Source organism: Babylonia areolata, chromosome 28 (genome assembly GCF_041734735.1).
Source record: "Babylonia areolata isolate BAREFJ2019XMU chromosome 28, ASM4173473v1, whole genome shotgun sequence".
NCBI lineage: Eukaryota > Metazoa > Mollusca > Gastropoda > Neogastropoda > Buccinidae > Babylonia > Babylonia areolata.
Genome location: NC_134903.1, coordinates 81,709 through 100,532, shown reverse-complemented (window position 1 = coordinate 100,532; position 18,824 = coordinate 81,709). Strand labels below are relative to the sequence as shown.

At 42.0% G+C, this 18,824-nt stretch overlaps 1 protein-coding gene across 4 annotated transcripts in view; it reads right to left on the bottom strand.

The window, feature by feature from the left end:
• Positions 1-434: 434 nt before the first annotated feature.
• The window catches only part of LOC143302129 (uncharacterized), an 82,042-nt gene continuing 63,652 nt past the window's right edge, over positions 435-18,824 (bottom strand). For 3 of the 4 annotated variants that reach the window (XM_076616676.1, XM_076616678.1, XM_076616679.1), the window contains 3 exons: positions 15,397-15,616; positions 12,598-12,759; positions 435-7,291 (listed from right to left, as the gene is read on the bottom strand). In XM_076616676.1, coding sequence (XP_076472791.1) covers positions 7,199-7,291; positions 12,598-12,759; positions 15,397-15,616 — 475 coding nt within the window. In that variant the 3' untranslated portion in view covers positions 435-7,198. The remainder of the gene's footprint in view (positions 7,292-12,597; positions 12,760-15,396; positions 15,617-18,824) is intronic. The other variant, XM_076616677.1, reaches the window with a different exon arrangement.

The window sequence follows — 18,824 nt, the reverse complement described above, 5'->3', positions numbered from 1 at the left end:
GAGAAAGAACGGCAGCCAACAGTCGAGTGTTTGAATCTGGGTATGCGTAAGCAGAGTGGATCCGAAGCCGATTGTAGTGAGCGAGATGGAGTGTAGAGTGAGGGCAGCCACAGAGATAGGAAGGGGCAGATTTGTGAATACATTTATAATATAGAGTGCTGATCTTGTACTTTATTCTGTGTGAGACAGGGAGCCAGTGGAGATGCTGCAAAAGATGAGTGATGTGCTCAGATCTTTTCTTTCTGAGGACGAGTCAGGCAGCAGAGTTTTGTATGTGTGTGTGCGCGCGCATGCCAGTGTATCAGTATATATATGGCAATTGTCAAAGATCTGCAAGAAATCTCTCTCTGCCTCTCTCTCTAGCACACTCACAGAAACAACACACACACACACACACACACACACACACACACACACACCAATCTAATCCTTCACTCTTTATTGACCACACCACCACAAACATGTGACACACAACAGTGTGAATAATACAGTCTTTGAAGGGAAAAAAAACACCTGCTGCACTCAATACCATCAAATATCAAAATATTATCTGCCTGTTCATTTTGTCTGCAATCAAGAAAGAAATGCCCATACATAGTGAAGGCCTTGTGAAAAACTAATGTGTCCATAAATATTGTAGGAGGTGTTGTGATAAAACAATGTCCACCCTTCACATTGTAACATTTGAAAACAAGACACAAACATATCCATCACAGTGGACAATGGTAACTTATGAGACACATGGTTGATAATTAAAACAAGACACAAACATATCCATCACAGTGGACAATGGTAACTTATTAGACACATGGTTGATAATTAAAACAAGACATAAACATATCCATCACAGTGGACAATGGTAACTTATGAGACACATGGTTGATAATTAAAACAAGACACAAACATATCCATCACAGTGGACAATGGTAACTTGTGAGACACATGGTTGATAATTAGAACAAGACATAAACATATCCATCACAGTGGACAATGGTAACTTATGAGACACATGGTTGATAATTAAAACAAGACATACACATATCCATCACAGTGGACAATGGTAACTTATGAGACACATGGTTGGTTATTAAAACAAGATTCAAATTTATCAACATAAAACAAGACACAAACATATCCATCACAGTGGTAAATCAGCTTTATGAGACAAGGCGATGATGTCTTCACCATCAAAACAGATCACCAAGTATACCAAGTGAACAAAGCTGTTTACCTGACAAACTTCATCGAACAGTCTGAAACCAACAGTCAATAGTGATATGTTTCATGATCAGATTTCATCAAATTTAAGTAATGATCAAACAGTCTGAAACCAACAGTCAACAGTGATATGTTTCATGATCAGATTTCATCGAATTTAAGTGATGATCAAACAGTCTGAAACCAACAGTCAATAGTGATATGTTTCATGATCAGATTTCACCAAAGTCATGTGATGATAATGCTTTATAACTGGTCCACCATTCCATTCGTCTTAAGTTTGACACTGAAATGAAATAATTAAAAGAGGAAAAGGAATCTTCAATCTCCATTCCATTCACAGAGAGAGAGAGAGAGAGAGATGGGGGGGAGGGAGGGGGGGAGAAATGGAGGAAGAGAGGAAGAGAGAGAGGGAGAGAAAGGAAGAGGAAAAAAAGAAAGGGAGGGACAGAAAGAGGAAGATAGATAGATAGACAGAGAGAGAGAGAGAGAGAGAGAGAGATGGATGTTTTACTCAACACAGGCCACGGCCCCTTATGAAGGGGTGGTGTAAACAAACATTTCAGATGTATTATGTAAAATAACACAGATGTAACCTGACAATCAGAAAAAGCAATCACCATCTGCATTAATTATTTCTAATTCACATACAATAATAAAGGGGGAAAATAAACACACTCAGGTGCATTAATTATTTCTAATTCACATACAATAATAAAGGGGGAAAATAAACACACTCAGGTGCATTAATTATTTCTAATTCACATACAATAATAAAGGGGGAAAATAAACACACTCAGGTGCATTAATTATTTCTAATTCACATACAATAATAAAGGGGGAAAATAAACACACTCAGGTGCATTAATTATTTCTAATTCACATACAATAATAAAGGGGGGAAATAAACACACTCAGGTGCATTTTGTAAATGAAACAAGCAATCGAATCTCTCTCTCTCTCTCTCTCTCCCACTCACATGTAATATGTTGATAAGTATGTAACACTGATATCACTCACAAGTGATACATTGATGTGCATGTAACACTGGTATCTCTCACAAGTGATACATTGATATGTATGTAACACTGATATCAGTCACAAGTGATACATTAATATGTATGTAACACTGATATCAGTCACAAGTGATACATTGATATGTATGTGACACTGATATCACTCACAAGTGATACATTGATATGTATGTGACACTGATATCACTCACAAGTGATACATTGATATGTATGTGACACTGATATCACTCACAAGTGATACATTGATATGTATGTAACACTGATATCAGTCACAAGTGATACATTGATATGTATGTGACACTGATATCACTCACAAGTGATACACTGATATGTATGTGACACTGATATCACACACAAGTGATACATTGATATGTATGTAACACTGATATCACTCACAAGTGATACACTGATATGTATGTAACACTGATATCACTCACAAGTGATACATTGATATGTATGTGACACTGATATCACTCACAAGTGATACATTGATATGTATGTAACACTGATATCACTCACAAGCAACAGCTGACAGCACAGTGCCATACCAGAACTAAAAGCACAAACTATGGATATCTGCTATATTCCATTTCAACAGCAAAAGGCTGTTACACATTCTCAAAATAAAATCATCCTTTGTACCTGTATTTCTGGAAAAGGTCATGCCCAGCTCCAACAGTCCAAGCTGTATAGAATACATCTGAATAAACAAACAAACAAAACAAAACAAAAAAAAAAAAAAGGAAAGAAGAGAGAGTGAATCTATTCACACAAATCACACTGAATCAGCCAGTCATCACCCTGAAAGAAGAGAGAGTGAATCTATTCACACAAATCACACTGAATCAGCCAGTCAGCCAGTCATCACTCTGAAAGAAGAGAGAGTGAATCTATTCACACAAATCACACTGAATCAGCCAGTCATCACTCTGAAAGAAGAGAGAGTGAATCTATTCACACAAATCACACTGAATCAGCCAGTCATCACCCTGAAAGAAGAGAGAGTGAATCTATTCACACAAATCACACTGAATCAGCCAGTCATCACCCTGAAAGAAGAGAGAGTGAATCTATTCACACAAATCACACTGAATCAGCCAGTCATCACCCTGAAAGAAGAGAGAGTGAATCTATTCACACAAATCACACTGAATCAGCCAGTCATCACCCTGAAAGAAGAGAGAGTGAATCTATTCACACAAATCACACTGAATCAGCCAGTCATCACCCTGAAAGAAGAGAGAGTGAATCTATTCACACAAATCACACTGAATCAGCCAGTCATCACCCTGAAAGAAGAGAGAGTGAATCTATTCACACAAATCACACTGAATCAGCCAGTCATCATCCTGAAAGAAGAGAACGCGTGACCACAATCCGTCATCATGGGGAAAAGGAATTCACTGTTTCTGACTGATCCATTTTAAGTTTTAAAGGGGTATGGTTTGAAAGCTGAATGATCAAAGAAAAGAACACCGATAAATGTACTAATCGTACACATAGCATGCTTAAAGTACATTATGTTTACAACAATAATGGCAAGACCAACCGAACATAATTATTGTACACACAGTACGCTTACAGCAGACTGTGTTTACAACAATCATGGCAGATCAACACAGCATATTAATTAACACAGAGTACACTTAAAGCACAGTATGTTTACAGACATAGTACACTTAGAGCAGATTGTGTTTACAACAATCATGGCAGATCAACACAGCATATTAATTACACACATAGTACACTTAAAGCACAGTATGTTTACAGACATAGTACACTTAGAGCAGGTTGTGTTTACAACAATCATGGCAAGACCAACAACATAATTATTGTAGACATGGTATGCTTAGAGCCATGGCAAGACCAACAGAACGCAATAATTGTAGACACGGTACACTTAAGGCAGATTGTGTTTACAACAATCATCGCAAGACCAATGAACAAAATTATTGTAGACATGGTACGCTTAAGGCAGATTGTGTTTACAACAATCATCGCAAGACCAATGAACAAAATTATTGTAGACACGGTACGCTTAAGGCAGATTGTGTTTACAACAATCACAGCAAGACCAACAGAACATAAAAATTGCAGACATGGTACGCTTAAAGCAGATTGTGTTTACAACAATCATGGCAAGACCAACAGAACATAATAATTGTAGACGTGGTACGCTTAAAGCAGATTGTGTTTACAACAATCATGGCAAGACCAACAGATGCTGGAAAAGAAAGCATGACAATATCAACCACTGTAAGTTTACTGTCAGTCTTTTCTACGCAGTATGACAACTACACAAAGAAAGAAGAAAGCACAAAGTGTCACCTTCACACAAACCATTAAAGAAAATACAAATCTGAACAAAAGTCATCAAACACAGCAAGTTTCATGTGTGCAACATTTCAGGTCACTACTGGCAAATGTAATAAGTTGAAAAACAACACCTGTCCATTAGTGTAACAGGACAAATGTAATACGATGAAAAACAACACCTGTCCATTAGTGTAACAGGACAAATGTAATACGATGAAAAACAACACCTGTCCATTAGTGTAACAGGACAAATGTAACAAGATGAAAAACAACACCTGTCCATTTGTATAACAGGACAAATGTAACAAGATGAAAAACAACACCTGAGGCATATGGTTTAACAGTTTGCTGTGATGCATACTGGGTACAATGACAACAAGAACACAGGACACACACACACACACACACACAGAGCTTATTGTAAGCATGATGTGTGTAACTCATTGTCAACACTGTCTGAAAGCTGATGTGTGTAGCTTATTGTCAACACTGTCTGTAAGCATGATGTGTGCAACTTATTGTCAACACTGTAAGCATGATGTGTGTAGCTCAATGTCAACACTGTCTGTAAGCATGATGTGTGTAGCTTATTGAACTTGTTGTCCTGTTTGTAAACATGAAGTGTGGAGCTTATTGTCCTATCTGTAAGCATGATGTATGGAGCTTATTGTCCTATCTGTAAGCATGATGTATGGAGCTTATTGTCCTATCTGTAAGCATTATGTATATAGCTTATTGTCCTATCTGTAAGCATGCTGTGTGGAGCTTATTGTCCTATCTGTAAGCATGATGTATGGAGCTTATTGTCCTATCTGTAAGCATATCGTATGGAGCTTATTGTCCTATCTGTAAGCATGATGTGTGGAGCTTATTGTTCTACCTGTGAGCATGAAATGTAGAGCTTATTGTCCTATCTGCTAGCATGATGTATGGAGCTTATTGTCCTACCTGTGAGCATGAAGTGTGGAGCTTATTGTCCTATCTGTGAGCATGACGTGTGGAGCTTATTATCCTACCTGTGAGCATGAAGTGTGGAGCTTATTGTCCTATCTGTAAGTATGGTATGTGGAGCTTATTGTCCTATCTGTAAGTATGAAGTGTGGAGCTTTTTGTCCTACCTGTGAACATGAAGTGTGGAGCTTATTGTCCTATCTGTAAGCATGATGTGTGGAGCTTATTGTCCTATCTGTAAGTATGAAGTGTGGAGCTTATTGTCCTATCTGTAAGCATGATATGTGGAGCTTATTGTCTTATCTGTAAGCATGATGTGTGGAGCTTATTATCCCATCTGTAAGCATGATGTGTGGAGCTTATTGTCATATCTGTAAGCATGATGTGTGGAGCTTATTGTCCTATCTGTAAGCAATGTGTGGAGCTTATTGTCCTACTTGTGAGCATGAAGTGTGGAGCTTATCGTCCTAACTGTGAGCATGAAGTGTGGAGCTTATTGTCAACACTATCTGTGAGCATGAAGTGTGGAGCTTATTGTCAACACTATCTGTGAGCATGAAGTGTGGAGCTTATTGTCAACACTATCTGTGAGCATGATATGTGGAGCTTATTGTCAACACTATCTGTAAGCATGATATGTAGAGCTTATTGTCAACACTTTCTGTAAGCATGATGTGTGGAGCTTGTTGTCAACACTATCTGTATGTGTGGAGCTTATTGTCAACACTATCTGAAAGCATATGTGGAGCCTATTGTCAACACTTTCTGTAAGCAATGTATGTGGAGCTTATTGTCAACACAATCTGTAATCACGATGTGTGGAGCTTATTGTCAACACTAACTGTAAGCATGATGTGTGGAGCTTATTGTCAACAATATTTGTAAGTATGATGTGTGGAGCTTATTGTCCTATCTGTAAGTATGAAGTGTGGAGCTTATTGTCCTACCTGTGAGCATGAAGTGGGGAGCTTATTGTCCTATCTGTAAGCAATGTGTGGAGCTTATTGTCCTACCTATGAGCATGAAGTGTGGAGCTTATCATCCTATCAGTGATCATGAAGTGTGGAGCTTATCATCAACATTATCTGTGATCATGAAGTGTGAAGCTTATCGTCAACACTATCTGTGATATGAAGTGTGGAGCTTATTGTCAACACTTTCTGTAAGCATGTGTGCAGCTTATTGGCAACACTATCTGTAAGCATATGTGGAGCTTATTGTCAACACTTTCTGTAAGCATGTTGTGTGGAGCTTATTGTCAACACTATCTGTAATCATGATGTGTGGAGTTTATTGTCAACACTAACTGTAGGCATGATGTGTGGAGCTTATTGTCAACATTATTTGTAAGCATGATGTGTGGAGCTTATTGTCAACACTATCTGTAAGCATGATGTGAGGAGCTTATTGTCAACACTATCTGTAAGCTGTACTGCAGTGACAGCGCTCACTGGCTGTCTCTGCTTGCAGCCTGTCTTTTCAGTACAGCTGTACTGCAGTCTCAAGTCTCACTGGCCAGCGTGTCTTTTCAGTACAGCTTTACTGCAGTGTCAAGTCTCACTGGCCGGCTCTGCCTGCAGCTTGTCTTTTCAGTACAGCTGTACTGCAGTGTCAAGTCTCACTGGCTGTCTCTGCTTGCAGCCTGTCTTTTCAGTACAGCTGTACTGCAGTGTCAAGTCTCACTGGCCGGCTCTGCCTGCAGCCTCTTTCTTTTCAATCAGGGCTCGCTTCCAGGCGGGCATATCCTTGAACCGAGCTTCATACTCCTCAATCTGAAACACAAGCTTCATACTCCTCAATCTGAAACACAAGCTTCATACTCCTCAATCTGAAACACACAGCCCATGTCAATATCGTGTGACCTATACTCTGTGTAAACCATACAGTGTGTGCCAATATTGTGTGACCTATACTCTGTGTAAACCATACAGTGTGTGTCAATGCCGTGTGACCTATACTCTGTGTAAACCATACAGTGTGTGTCAATATTGTGTGACATATACTCTGTGTAAACCATACAGTGTGTGTCAATATTATGTGACCTATACTCCATGTAAACCATACAGTGTGTGTCAATACTGTGTGACCTATACTCCATGTAAACCATACAGTGTGTGTCAATACTGTGTGACCTATACTCCGTGTAAACCATACAGTGTGTGTCAATATTATGTGACCTATACTCCATGTAAACCATACAGTGTGTGTCAATACTGTGTGACCTATACTCCATGTAAACCATACAGTGTGTGTCAATATTGTAAGACCTTTACTCCATGTAAACCACACAATGTGTGTCAATACTGTGTGACCTATACTCCGTGTAAACCATACAGTGTGTGTCAATATTCTGTGACCTATACTCTGTGTAAACCATACAGTGTGTCAATATTGTGTGACCTATACTCCGTGTAAACCATACAGTGTGTGTCAATATTCTGTGACCTATACTCTGTGTAAACCATACAGTGCTATACTCTATGTAAACCATACAGTGTGTGTCAATATTCTGTGAGCTATACTCTATGTAGACCATAGAGTGTGTCAATATTGTGTGACCTATACTCCATGTAAACCATACAGTATGTGTCAATATTGTGTGACCTATACTCTGTGTAAAACGTACAGTGTATGTTAATATTGTGTGAGCTATACTCTATGTTAACCATACAATGTGTGTCAATATTGTGTGACCTATATTCTGTGTAAACCACACAGTGTGTGTCAATATTGTCTGACCTATACTCTATGTAAACCATACAGTGTGTGTCAATATTGTGTGACCTATACTCTGTGTAAACCATACAGTATGTGTCAATATTGTGTGACCTATACTCTGTGTAAACCATACAGTATGTGTCAATATTGTGTGACCTATACTCTGTGTAAACCATACAGTGTGTCAATATTGTGTGACCTATACTCTATGTAAACCATACAGTGTGTGTCAATATTGTGTGAGCTATACTCTGTGTAATCGATACAGTATGTGTCAATATTGTGTGACCTATACTCTATGCAGACCATACAGTGTGTGTCAATATTGTGTGACCTATACTCTATGTAAATCATACAGTGTGTATCAATATTGTGTAACCTATGCTTCATGTAAACCATACAGTGTGTGTCAATATTGTGTGACCTATACTCCATGTAAATCATACAGTATGTGTCAATATTGTGTGACCTATACTTTGTGTAAACCATACAGTGTGTGTCAATATTGTGTGACCTATACTCTATGTAAACCATACAGTGTGTGTCAATATTGTGTGAGATATACTCTGTAAACCATACAGTATGTGTCAATATTGTGTGACCTATACTCTATGTAAAACATACAGTATGTGTCAATATTGTGTGACCTATACTTTGTGTAAACCATACAGTGTGTGTCAATATTGTGTGACCTATACTCTATGTAAACCATACAGTGTGTGTCAATATTGTGTGACATATACTCTGTAAACCATACAGTATGTGTCAATATTGTGTGACCTATACTCTATGTAAAACATACAGTATGTGTCAATATCGTGTGACCTATACTCTGTGTAAACCATACAGTGTGTCAATATTGTGTGACCTATACTCTGTGTAAACCATACAGTGTTTGTCAATATTGTGTGACCTATACTCTGTGTAAACCATACAGTGTGTGTCAATATTGTGTGACCTATACTCTGTGTAAACCATACAGTGTGTGTCAATATTGTGTGACCTATACTCTGTGTAAACCATACAGTGTGTGTCAATACTGTGTGACCTATACTCTGTGTAAACCATACAGTGTGTGTCAATACTGTGTGACCTATACTCTGTGTAAACCATACAGTGTGTGTCAATACTGTGTGACCTATACTCTGTGTAAACCTCGTTTGTTCTGAGTGGACCTCACTATGTACTGGGTCCAACAGCACGTTCTCAAAGCAGGCTCTGGAAGACAGAAAATCCAAACTAAAGCAATGTTTTACCAGTGTGACTGACTATGGACTGGATCTGGAAGACAGAAAATCCAAACTAAAGCAGGTATGAGACTGATCCTGGGAACACTGAACATCACTCCAACTGGAGCCACGTGACAGCCATTTGATCTTCCTTCAAATCAGGCCAGACACACATTAGAACAGGTTAACTTTGTCTTTCAAAACGCAGTTCCCATATCCTCACACACACACACCAGTGTATTATGAATGGCAGACAAACCAGTGCAGTTCAAAACCCCCCAAACACACTGGTACACTATGTAAGGCAGGTTACATAAAAGGCATGCACCTGAACCTATTAGTAAGACAAAGCCACAGGTATTGCAAATATAACTCTATGCTTTGTTTTTATACTGTATGCTTTCCTCAGAATATTTTTGTAATTAATAGTCAATAAGTATATGCTTTGCACAGAACTTTAGTGTTATCAGCAGTCAATAAGTATATACTTTGCACGGAACTTTAGTGTTATCAGCAGTCAATAAGTATATGCTTTGCACAGAACTTTAGTGTTATCAGCAGTCAATAAGTATATGTATTGCACGGAACTTTAGTGTTATCAGCAGTCAATAAGTATATGCTTTGCACGGAACTTTATAGTGTTATCAGCAGTCAATAAGTATATGCTTTGCACGGAACTTTAGTGTTATCAGCAGTCAATAAGTATATACTTTGCACGGAACTTTAGTGTTATCGGCAGTCAATAAGTATATACTTTGCATGGAACTTTAGTGTTATCAGCAGTCAATAAGTATATGTATTGCACAGAACTTTAGTGTTATCAGTGGTTGATAACTCTATGCTTTCCTCAGAGCAATATTGTGTAATCAGAGATTGAAAACTCTATGCTTGGCTTAAATGATTACTATAACCAGTGTTTGATAAATGTATGCTTTAATCCGAACTATGTTTAATCAGTGGCTGATAACTCTGTGTTTTGTTTCCTCAGAACTATGTTTAATCATGGCAGATAACTCTAGGATTCCTTCCCTACACGCTAGCCTCCCTTGCTGTCACCTTTTTCTCCTCTGTGTATTTGTGTTGTGCTCTGATAGCCTTCGTCTGTCTCTCTGTTGTCATGGTAGATAACTGTGCTGCCTTTCCCTTCATCGTCTGTCTCTCTGTTGTCATGGTAGATATCTGTGCTGCCTTTCCCTTCATCGTCTGTCTCTCTGTTGTCATGGTAGATATCTGTGCTGCCTTTCCCTTCATCGTCTGTCTCTCTGTTGTCATGGTAGATAACTGTGCTGTCTTTCCCTTCATCGTCTGTCTCTCTGTTGTCATGGTAGATAACTGTGCTGCCTTTCCCTTCATCGTCTGTCTCTCTGTTGTCATGGTAGATATCTGTGCTGCCTTTCCCTTCATCGTCTGTCTCTCTGTTGTCATGGTAGATATCTGTGCTGCCTTTCCCTTCATCGTCTGTCTCTCTGTTGTCATGGTAGATAACTGTGCTGCCTTTCCCTACATCGTCTGTCTCTCTGTTGTCATGGTAGATAACTGTGCTGCCTTTCCCTTCATCGTCTGTCTCTCTGTTGTCATGGTAGATATCTGTGCTGCCTTTCCCTTCATCGTCTGTCTCTCTGTTGTCATGGTAGATAACTGTGCTGCCTTTCCCTTCATCGTCTGTCTCTCTGTTGTCATGGTAGATATCTGTGCTGCCTTTCCCTTCATCGTCTGTCTCTCTGTTGTCATGGTAGATAACTGTGCTGCCTTTCCCTTCATCGTCTGTCTCTCTGTTGTCATGGTAGATATCTGTGCTGCCTTTCCCTTCATCGTCTGTCTCTCTGTTGTCATGGTAGATAACTGTGCTGCCTTTCCCTACATCGTCTGTCTCTCTGTTGTCATGGTAGATATCTGTGCTGCCTTTCCCTTCATCGTCTGTCTCTCTGTTGTCATGGTAGATATCTGTGCTGCCTTTCCCTTCATCGTCTGTCTCTCTGTTGTCATGGTAGATATCTGTGCTGCCTTTCCCTTCATCGTCTGTCTCTCTGTTGTCATGGTAGATATCTGTGCTGCCTTTCCCTTCATCGTCTGTCTCTCTGTTGTCATGGTAGATATCTGTGCTGCCTTTCCCTTCATCGTCTGTCTCTCTGTTGTCATGGTAGATAACTGTGCTGCCTTTCCCTTCATCGTCTGTCTCTCTGTTGTCATGGTAGATAACTGTGCTGTCTTTCCCTTCATCGTCTGTCTCTCTGTTGTCATGGTAGATAACTGTGCTGTCTTTCCCTTCATCGTCTGTCTCTCTGTTGTCATGGTAGATATCTGTGCTGCCTTTCCCTACACACTAGCCTCCCCTTGACGTCATCTCTCTGTTGTCATGGTAGATAACTGTGCTGCCTTTCCCTTCATCGTCTGTCTCTCTGTTGTCATGGTAGATAACTGTGCTGCCTTTCCCTACATCGTCTGTCTCTCTGTTGTCATGGTAGATATCTGTGCTGCCTTTCCCTTCATCGTCTGTCTCTCTGTTGTCATGGTAGATATCTGTGCTGCCTTTCCCTTCATCGTCTGTCTCTCTGTTGTCATGGTAGATATCTGTGCTGCCTTTCCCTTCATCGTCTGTCTCTCTGTTGTCATGGTAGATAACTGTGCTGTCTTTCCCTTCATCGTCTGTCTCTCTGTTGTCATGGTAGATATCTGTGCTGCCTTTCCCTTCATCGTCTGTCTCTCTGTTGTCATGGTAGATAACTGTGCTGCCTTTCCCTTCATCGTCTGTCTCTCTGTTGTCATGGTAGATAACTGTGCTGCCTTTCCCTTCATCGTCTGTCTCTCTGTTGTCATGGTAGATAACTGTGCTGCCTTTCCCTACACACTAGCCTCCCCTTGCCGTCACCTCCCCTTGACGTCACCTCTCTGTCGTCATGGTAGATATCTGTGCTGTCTTTCCCTACACGCTAGCCTCCCCTTGACGTCATCTCTCTGTTGTCATGGTAGATGTCTGTGCTCTTTTTCCCTACATGCTAGCCTCCCCTTGCCGTCACCTCCCCTTGACGTCATCTCTCTGTCGTCATGGTAGATATCTGTGCTGTCTTTCCCTACACACTAGCCTCCCCTTGCCATCACCTCCCCTTGCCGTCACCTCCCCTTGCCATCACCTTTCTCTGCTCGATGTAGTCATGCTGTGCCTTCAGAGCCAGGTTCTTGGCCCTCAGCTGCCTCTTCCAGTCGGGGATTTTGTTGCCCGTGCTGTCCACATCCTCCACTTGCTGCAGGAAGTTCTTGGGATCAAACTCTGCGATGCTTGGCAAAGGTGACTGCTGGAAAGACATGACAAGCTACCAACATCTGTTCCACGGTGTGATGAGAATGGGCTGTGGGTGTGTGTCTCTTATGTCCAAAGGATTTGGAGGTATGCGTATATACTATCTATCTATCCTGTAGTCTCGTAGGCTGTGGGGGCAACACACATTTGGCAACCAGCCTCCTCCATCCATAGATAGATAGACAGAGAGACAGATAGAGAGACAGATAGACAGAGATATATGACTTCACACAATAAATGTATGAATAATTAACCAGACAAATTCATGAACACTGACAAAAGCAAGAAGAAGGAGGAGGAGGACAAGGGAGAGCAGCAGCAGCAGGAGGTCAGGTGACATGGACAACAGTGATGATCTGACCAACCTTTGTGATGATCTGACCAACCTTACAGTGATGATCTGACCAACCTTTGTGATGATCTGACCAACCTTACAGTGATGATCTGACCAACCTTTGTGATGATCTGACCAACCTTACAGTGATGATCTGACCAACCTTTGTGATGATCTGACCAACCTTACAGTGATGATCTGACCAACCTTTGTGATGATCTGACCAACCTTACAGTGATGATCTGACCAACCTTTGTGATGATCTGACCAACCTTACAGTGATGATCTGACCAACCTTTGTGATGATCTGACCAACCTTTGTGATGATCTGACCAACCTTACAGTGATGATCTGACCAACCTTACAGTGATGATCTGACCAACCTTTGTGATGATCTGACCAACCTTACAGTGATGATCTGACCAACCTTTGTGATGATCTGACCAACCTTTGTGATGATCTGACCAACCTTACAGTGATGATCTGACCAACCTTTGTGATGATCTGACCAACCTTACAGTGATGATCTGACCAACCTTTGTGATGATCTGACCAACCTTTGTGATGATCTGACCAACCTTACAGTGATGATCTGACCAACCTTTGTGATGATCTGACCAACCTTACAGTGATGATCTGACCAACCTTTGTGATGATCTGACCAACCTTACAGTGATGATCTGACCAACCTTACAGTGATAAAGCTGATAAAGCTGACCAACCTTCAGTGATAAAGCTGACCAACCTTACAGTGATGATCTGACCAACCTTACAGTGATAAAGCAGATAAAGCTGACCAACCTTACAGTATACATTTACAGTGATAAAGCTGACCAACCTTACAGTATACATTTACAGTGATAAAGCTGACCAACCTTACAGTATACATTTACAGTGATAAAGCTGACCAACCTTACAGTATACATTTACAGTGATAAAGCTGACCAACCTTACAGTATACATTTACAGTGATAAAGCTGACCAACCTTACAGTGATAAAGCTGACCAACCTTACAGTATACATTCACAGTGATAAAGCTGACCAACCTTACAGTATACATTTACAGTGATAAAGCTGACCAACCTTACAGTATACATTCACAGTGATAAAGCTGACCAACCTTACAGTGATAAAGCTGACCAACCTTACAGTGATAAAGCTGACCAACCTTACAGTATACATTAAAAACCCCAACAGCATACATAAAACAGGAGTGAAATCCAGTTGTCTGTTATTGTGTTAGTTGAAAACAGTGAATGGTTAAAGCAAATCAGGACAGCACAGCAACATACCGTCCTCAGTTAACAGGCCACCACAGGTGCTCCCATGACCATCTTCACCTGTCATTCAGTTGACAATACTATGTTCACCTGTCATTCAGTTGACAATACTATGTTCACCTGTCATTCAGTTGACAATACTATGTTCACCTGTCATACAGTTGACAATACTATGTTCACCTGTCATACAGCTGACAATACTTCACCTGTCATTCAGTTGACAATACTATGTTCCCCTGTCATTCAGTTGACAATACTATGTTCACCTGCCATTCCGTTGACAATACTTCACCTGTCATTCAGTTGACAATACTATGTTCACCTGTCATTCAGTTGACAATACTATGTTCACCTGTCATTCAGTTGACAATACTATGTTCACCTGTCATACAGTTGACAATACTATGTTCACCTGTCATACAGCTGACAATACTTCACCTGTCATTCAGTTGACAATACTATGTTCACCTGTCATTCAGTTGACAATACTATGTTCACCTGTCATTCAGTTGGAAATCACTGAACTGGGCCCTGCCAGGATTCTTAATAGAGAACAACTCCCTGCAACCACTTGACAATACTTCACCTGTCATACAGTTTACAATACTATGTTCACCTGTCATACAGTTTACACTACTTCACCTGTCATACAGTTTACACTACTTCACCTGTCATACAGTTGACAATACTATGTTCACCTGTCATTCAGTTGACAATACTATGTTCACCTGTCATACAGTTGACAATACTATGTTCACCTGTCATACAGTTGACAATACTATGTTCACCTGTCATACAGTTGACAATCTTTGAACTGGGCCCTGCCAGGATTCTTAATGGAGAAGAACACCTCCCTGCATCCACTGATCAGGGCCCTGCCAGGATTCTTTATGAAGAACACCTCCCTCAGCCGCCACACAACCATCTCCCCCTCCCCTACACACAACCACCTCCCTCACCTACCCCCACAAACACTTCCCCTCACACACACACACACCACCACCACCACCACCCCACCTGTTTACTGGAACCACTGCCCACGGCCCCGCCAGGAGTCTTTCTGGAGGAGAACACCTCCTTCACACCCCCCTTCCCTGGACCACTCGTCTTCCGCAGTGAGGCAGAAGGACTTCCGGTGGTGACAAGAGCGTTGAGTGCTGACATCAGGTCTGTTTTCTGCTGGTCAATAAGGTCCCCGCCTCGAGGGGTTCCGGGGGTAGATGACATCGGCTTGGTCCTGTAGAATGATAGAGCATCACTGATCACTGAAGGAATGATAGTGTGTCACTGATCACTGACATGGGTTTGGTCCTGTGGAATGATAGTGTGTCACTGATCACTGAAGGAATGATAGAGCATCACTGATCACTGAAGGAATGATAGTGTGTCACTGATCACTGAAGGAATGATAGTGTGTCACTGATTAATGAAGGAATGATAATGCCTCAGTGATCACTGAAGGAATGATAGAGCATCACTGATCACTGAAGGAATGACAGTGTGTCACTGATCACTGAAGGAATGATAGTGTGTCACTGATCACTGAAGGAATGATAGAGCATCACTGATCACTGAAGAAATGACAGTGTGTAACTGATCACTGAAGGAATGATAGTGTGTCACTGATCACTGAAGAAATGACAGTGTGTCACTGATCACTGAAGGAATGATAGAACATCACTGATCACTGAAGGAATGATAGTGTGTGAAGGAATGATAGTGCATCACTGATCACTGAAGGAATGATAGTGCGTCACTGATCACTGAAGGAATGATAGTGTGTCACTGATCACTGAAGAAATGACAGTGTGTCACTGATCACTGAAGGAATGATAGAGCGTCACTGATCACTGAAGGAATGATAGAGCATCACTGATCACTGAAGGAATGATAGTGTGTGAAGGAATGATAGTGCATCACTGTTCACTGAAGGAATGATAGTGTGTCACTGATCACTGAAGGAATGATAGTGTGTCACTGATCACTGAAGGAATGATAGTGCGTCACTGATCACTGAAGGAATGATAGTGTGTGAAGGAATGATAGTGCGTCACTGATCACTGAAGGAATGATAGTGTGTCACTGATCACTGAAGGAATGATAGAGCATCACTGATCACTGAAGGAATGATAGTGTGTGAAGGAATGATAGTGCATCACTGATCACTGAAGGAATGATAGTGTGTCACTGATCACTGAAGGAATGATAGTGCGTCACTGATCACTGAAGGAATGATGGGTGGTGTGTCCATCGAGATCGATGATGACCATCGTTGTCATCCAGATGGGGGATGGGGGATGGGGGGAGGGTGGTGGTGGGGTGGGGGGAAGGATGCTCATGAATCTATCTGTGAGTGCGCAGATGGCTGAATAGTCCAATCTGCGCACGAAATGTTCGCTGACAGTTGGGGCAGACAAAGACAGGCATATCATTGTCAGGGAGCTTGTTTGCCCGTGACTTTCTGGCCTGCCTCTTCTCAACAGCTGCAGCAGTCCTGTTGGCCTCGCACAACCTGGCGCCTTTGTGCACAGCAGCGCGCCATTTGTCACGGTCCACTGCAGATTCCTCCCAGGAGTCAGGGTTGATATCAAACGCTTTCAGAGAGACTTTCAGAGTATCTCTGAAGCGCTTCTTCTGACCTCCGTGTGATCTCTTCCCTTGTTGCAGCTCGCCATAGAAGAGCCTTTTGGGCAGCCGATGGTCTGGCATGCGCGCCACGTGTCCAGCCCAGCGAAGCTGGGACTGCATCAGGATGGTGAAGATGCTGGGAAGGGTGGCTTTTGCGAGCACCTCTGTGTCAGGGGTCTTGTCTTGCCACTTGATGTTCAGTAGCTTCCTGAGGCATGTTGTGTGGAAGTGGTTCAGCTTCTTGGCATGTTGTTGGTACACTGTCCAAGTTTCACTGGCGTACAGTAGTGTGGGGAGAACTACTGCTCTGTAGACCTTTAGCTTGGTCTCAAGACTAATGCCTCTTCTGTTCCAGACATTTGCATTGAGTCTACCAAAAGCTGCGCTTGCTCTTGCAATCCTGACGTTCACTTCATCGTCGATTGTCACATTTCGTGACAGTGTGCTGCCAAGGTATGTGAACCGCTCCACCGCACTGAGTCTCTGACCGTTGACTGTGATGTTGGGCTCAACGTAGGGTTTCCCTGGGGCTGGCTGATGGAGAACTTCAGTTTTCCTCGTGCTGATGGTAAGGCCGAAGTTCCTGCTGGCAGTGGCAAACTTGTTGACGCTGAGTTGCATGTCAGCTTCAGATCCAGCGTTGAGGGCACAATCATCAGCAAACAAAAAGTCTCTGATGATGTCTGTCATGACCTTCATTTTTGCTTGAAGCCTTCTGAGGTTAAACAGCTTGCCATCTGTTCGGTACTTTAGGCCGATTCCAACATCGCCATCTCTGAAGGCATCAGTAAGCATTGCAGAGAACATGAGGCTGAACAGCGTTGGAGCCAGGACGCAGCCTTGCTTGACACCATTTGTGACAGCAAAAGGAGCAGATATTTCACCATTGTCCTGGACTCGAGCCTGCATGCCTTCATGGAATTGGCTGACCAAGGAAATAAATTTCCGAGGGCATCCGTACTTGGCCATGATCTTCCACAGTCCCTCTCTACTCACGGTGTCGAAGGCCTTAGTGAGGTCGACATAGGTGGAGAACAGATCAGCATTTTGCTCCTGACATTTCTCTTGCAGCTGCCTTGCAGCAAACACCATGTCAGTGGTTCCGCGCTCTTTCCGGAATCCACATTGGCTCTCAGGCAAATGACCTTGGTCAAGGTGTGCTGTGAGGCGGTTAAGTAGGATCCTGGCAAGTATCTTGCCTGCGATGGAGAGCAAGGAAATGCCCCGATGGTTATCACAGGCTTGCCGGTTCCCCTTTCGCTTGTACAAGTGAATGATAGATGCATCTTTGAAATCCTGGAGGATCGTCTCTTCTTTCCACATGAGTGAGTACAGCTGATGAAGCTTCTCAGTCAGCACAGTGCCTCCATCCTTGTAGACATCTGCTGGTATGGAGTCTGAGCCAGGTGCTTTGCCACTGGATAGCAGACGGATTGCTTTCTGGGTCTCAAGAAGTGTTGGCGGATCATCCAGTGCTTCGTTGGTGGGGACTTGTGGGAGACGGTCTATGGCTTCATCATTTATGGAGGAAGGGCGATTTAAGACACTGTTGAAGTGCTCAGCCCATCGTTCGAGAATGTTCTCCTTCTCGGTGATCAAGGTATTCCCATCTGCACTGAGGAGGGGGGATGATCCTGAGGATGTGGGGCCGTAGACTTCTTTTAAGGCATCATAGAACCTCTTCATATCGTGCCTGTCAGCATATCCCTGGATCTCATCAGCTTTGTCACTCAGCCACTTATCCTGCATCTGGCGTACCTTTTGCTGAACAGTCCTGCGGATGTCATTGTATGCATCCTTTTTTGATGTGGACTTTG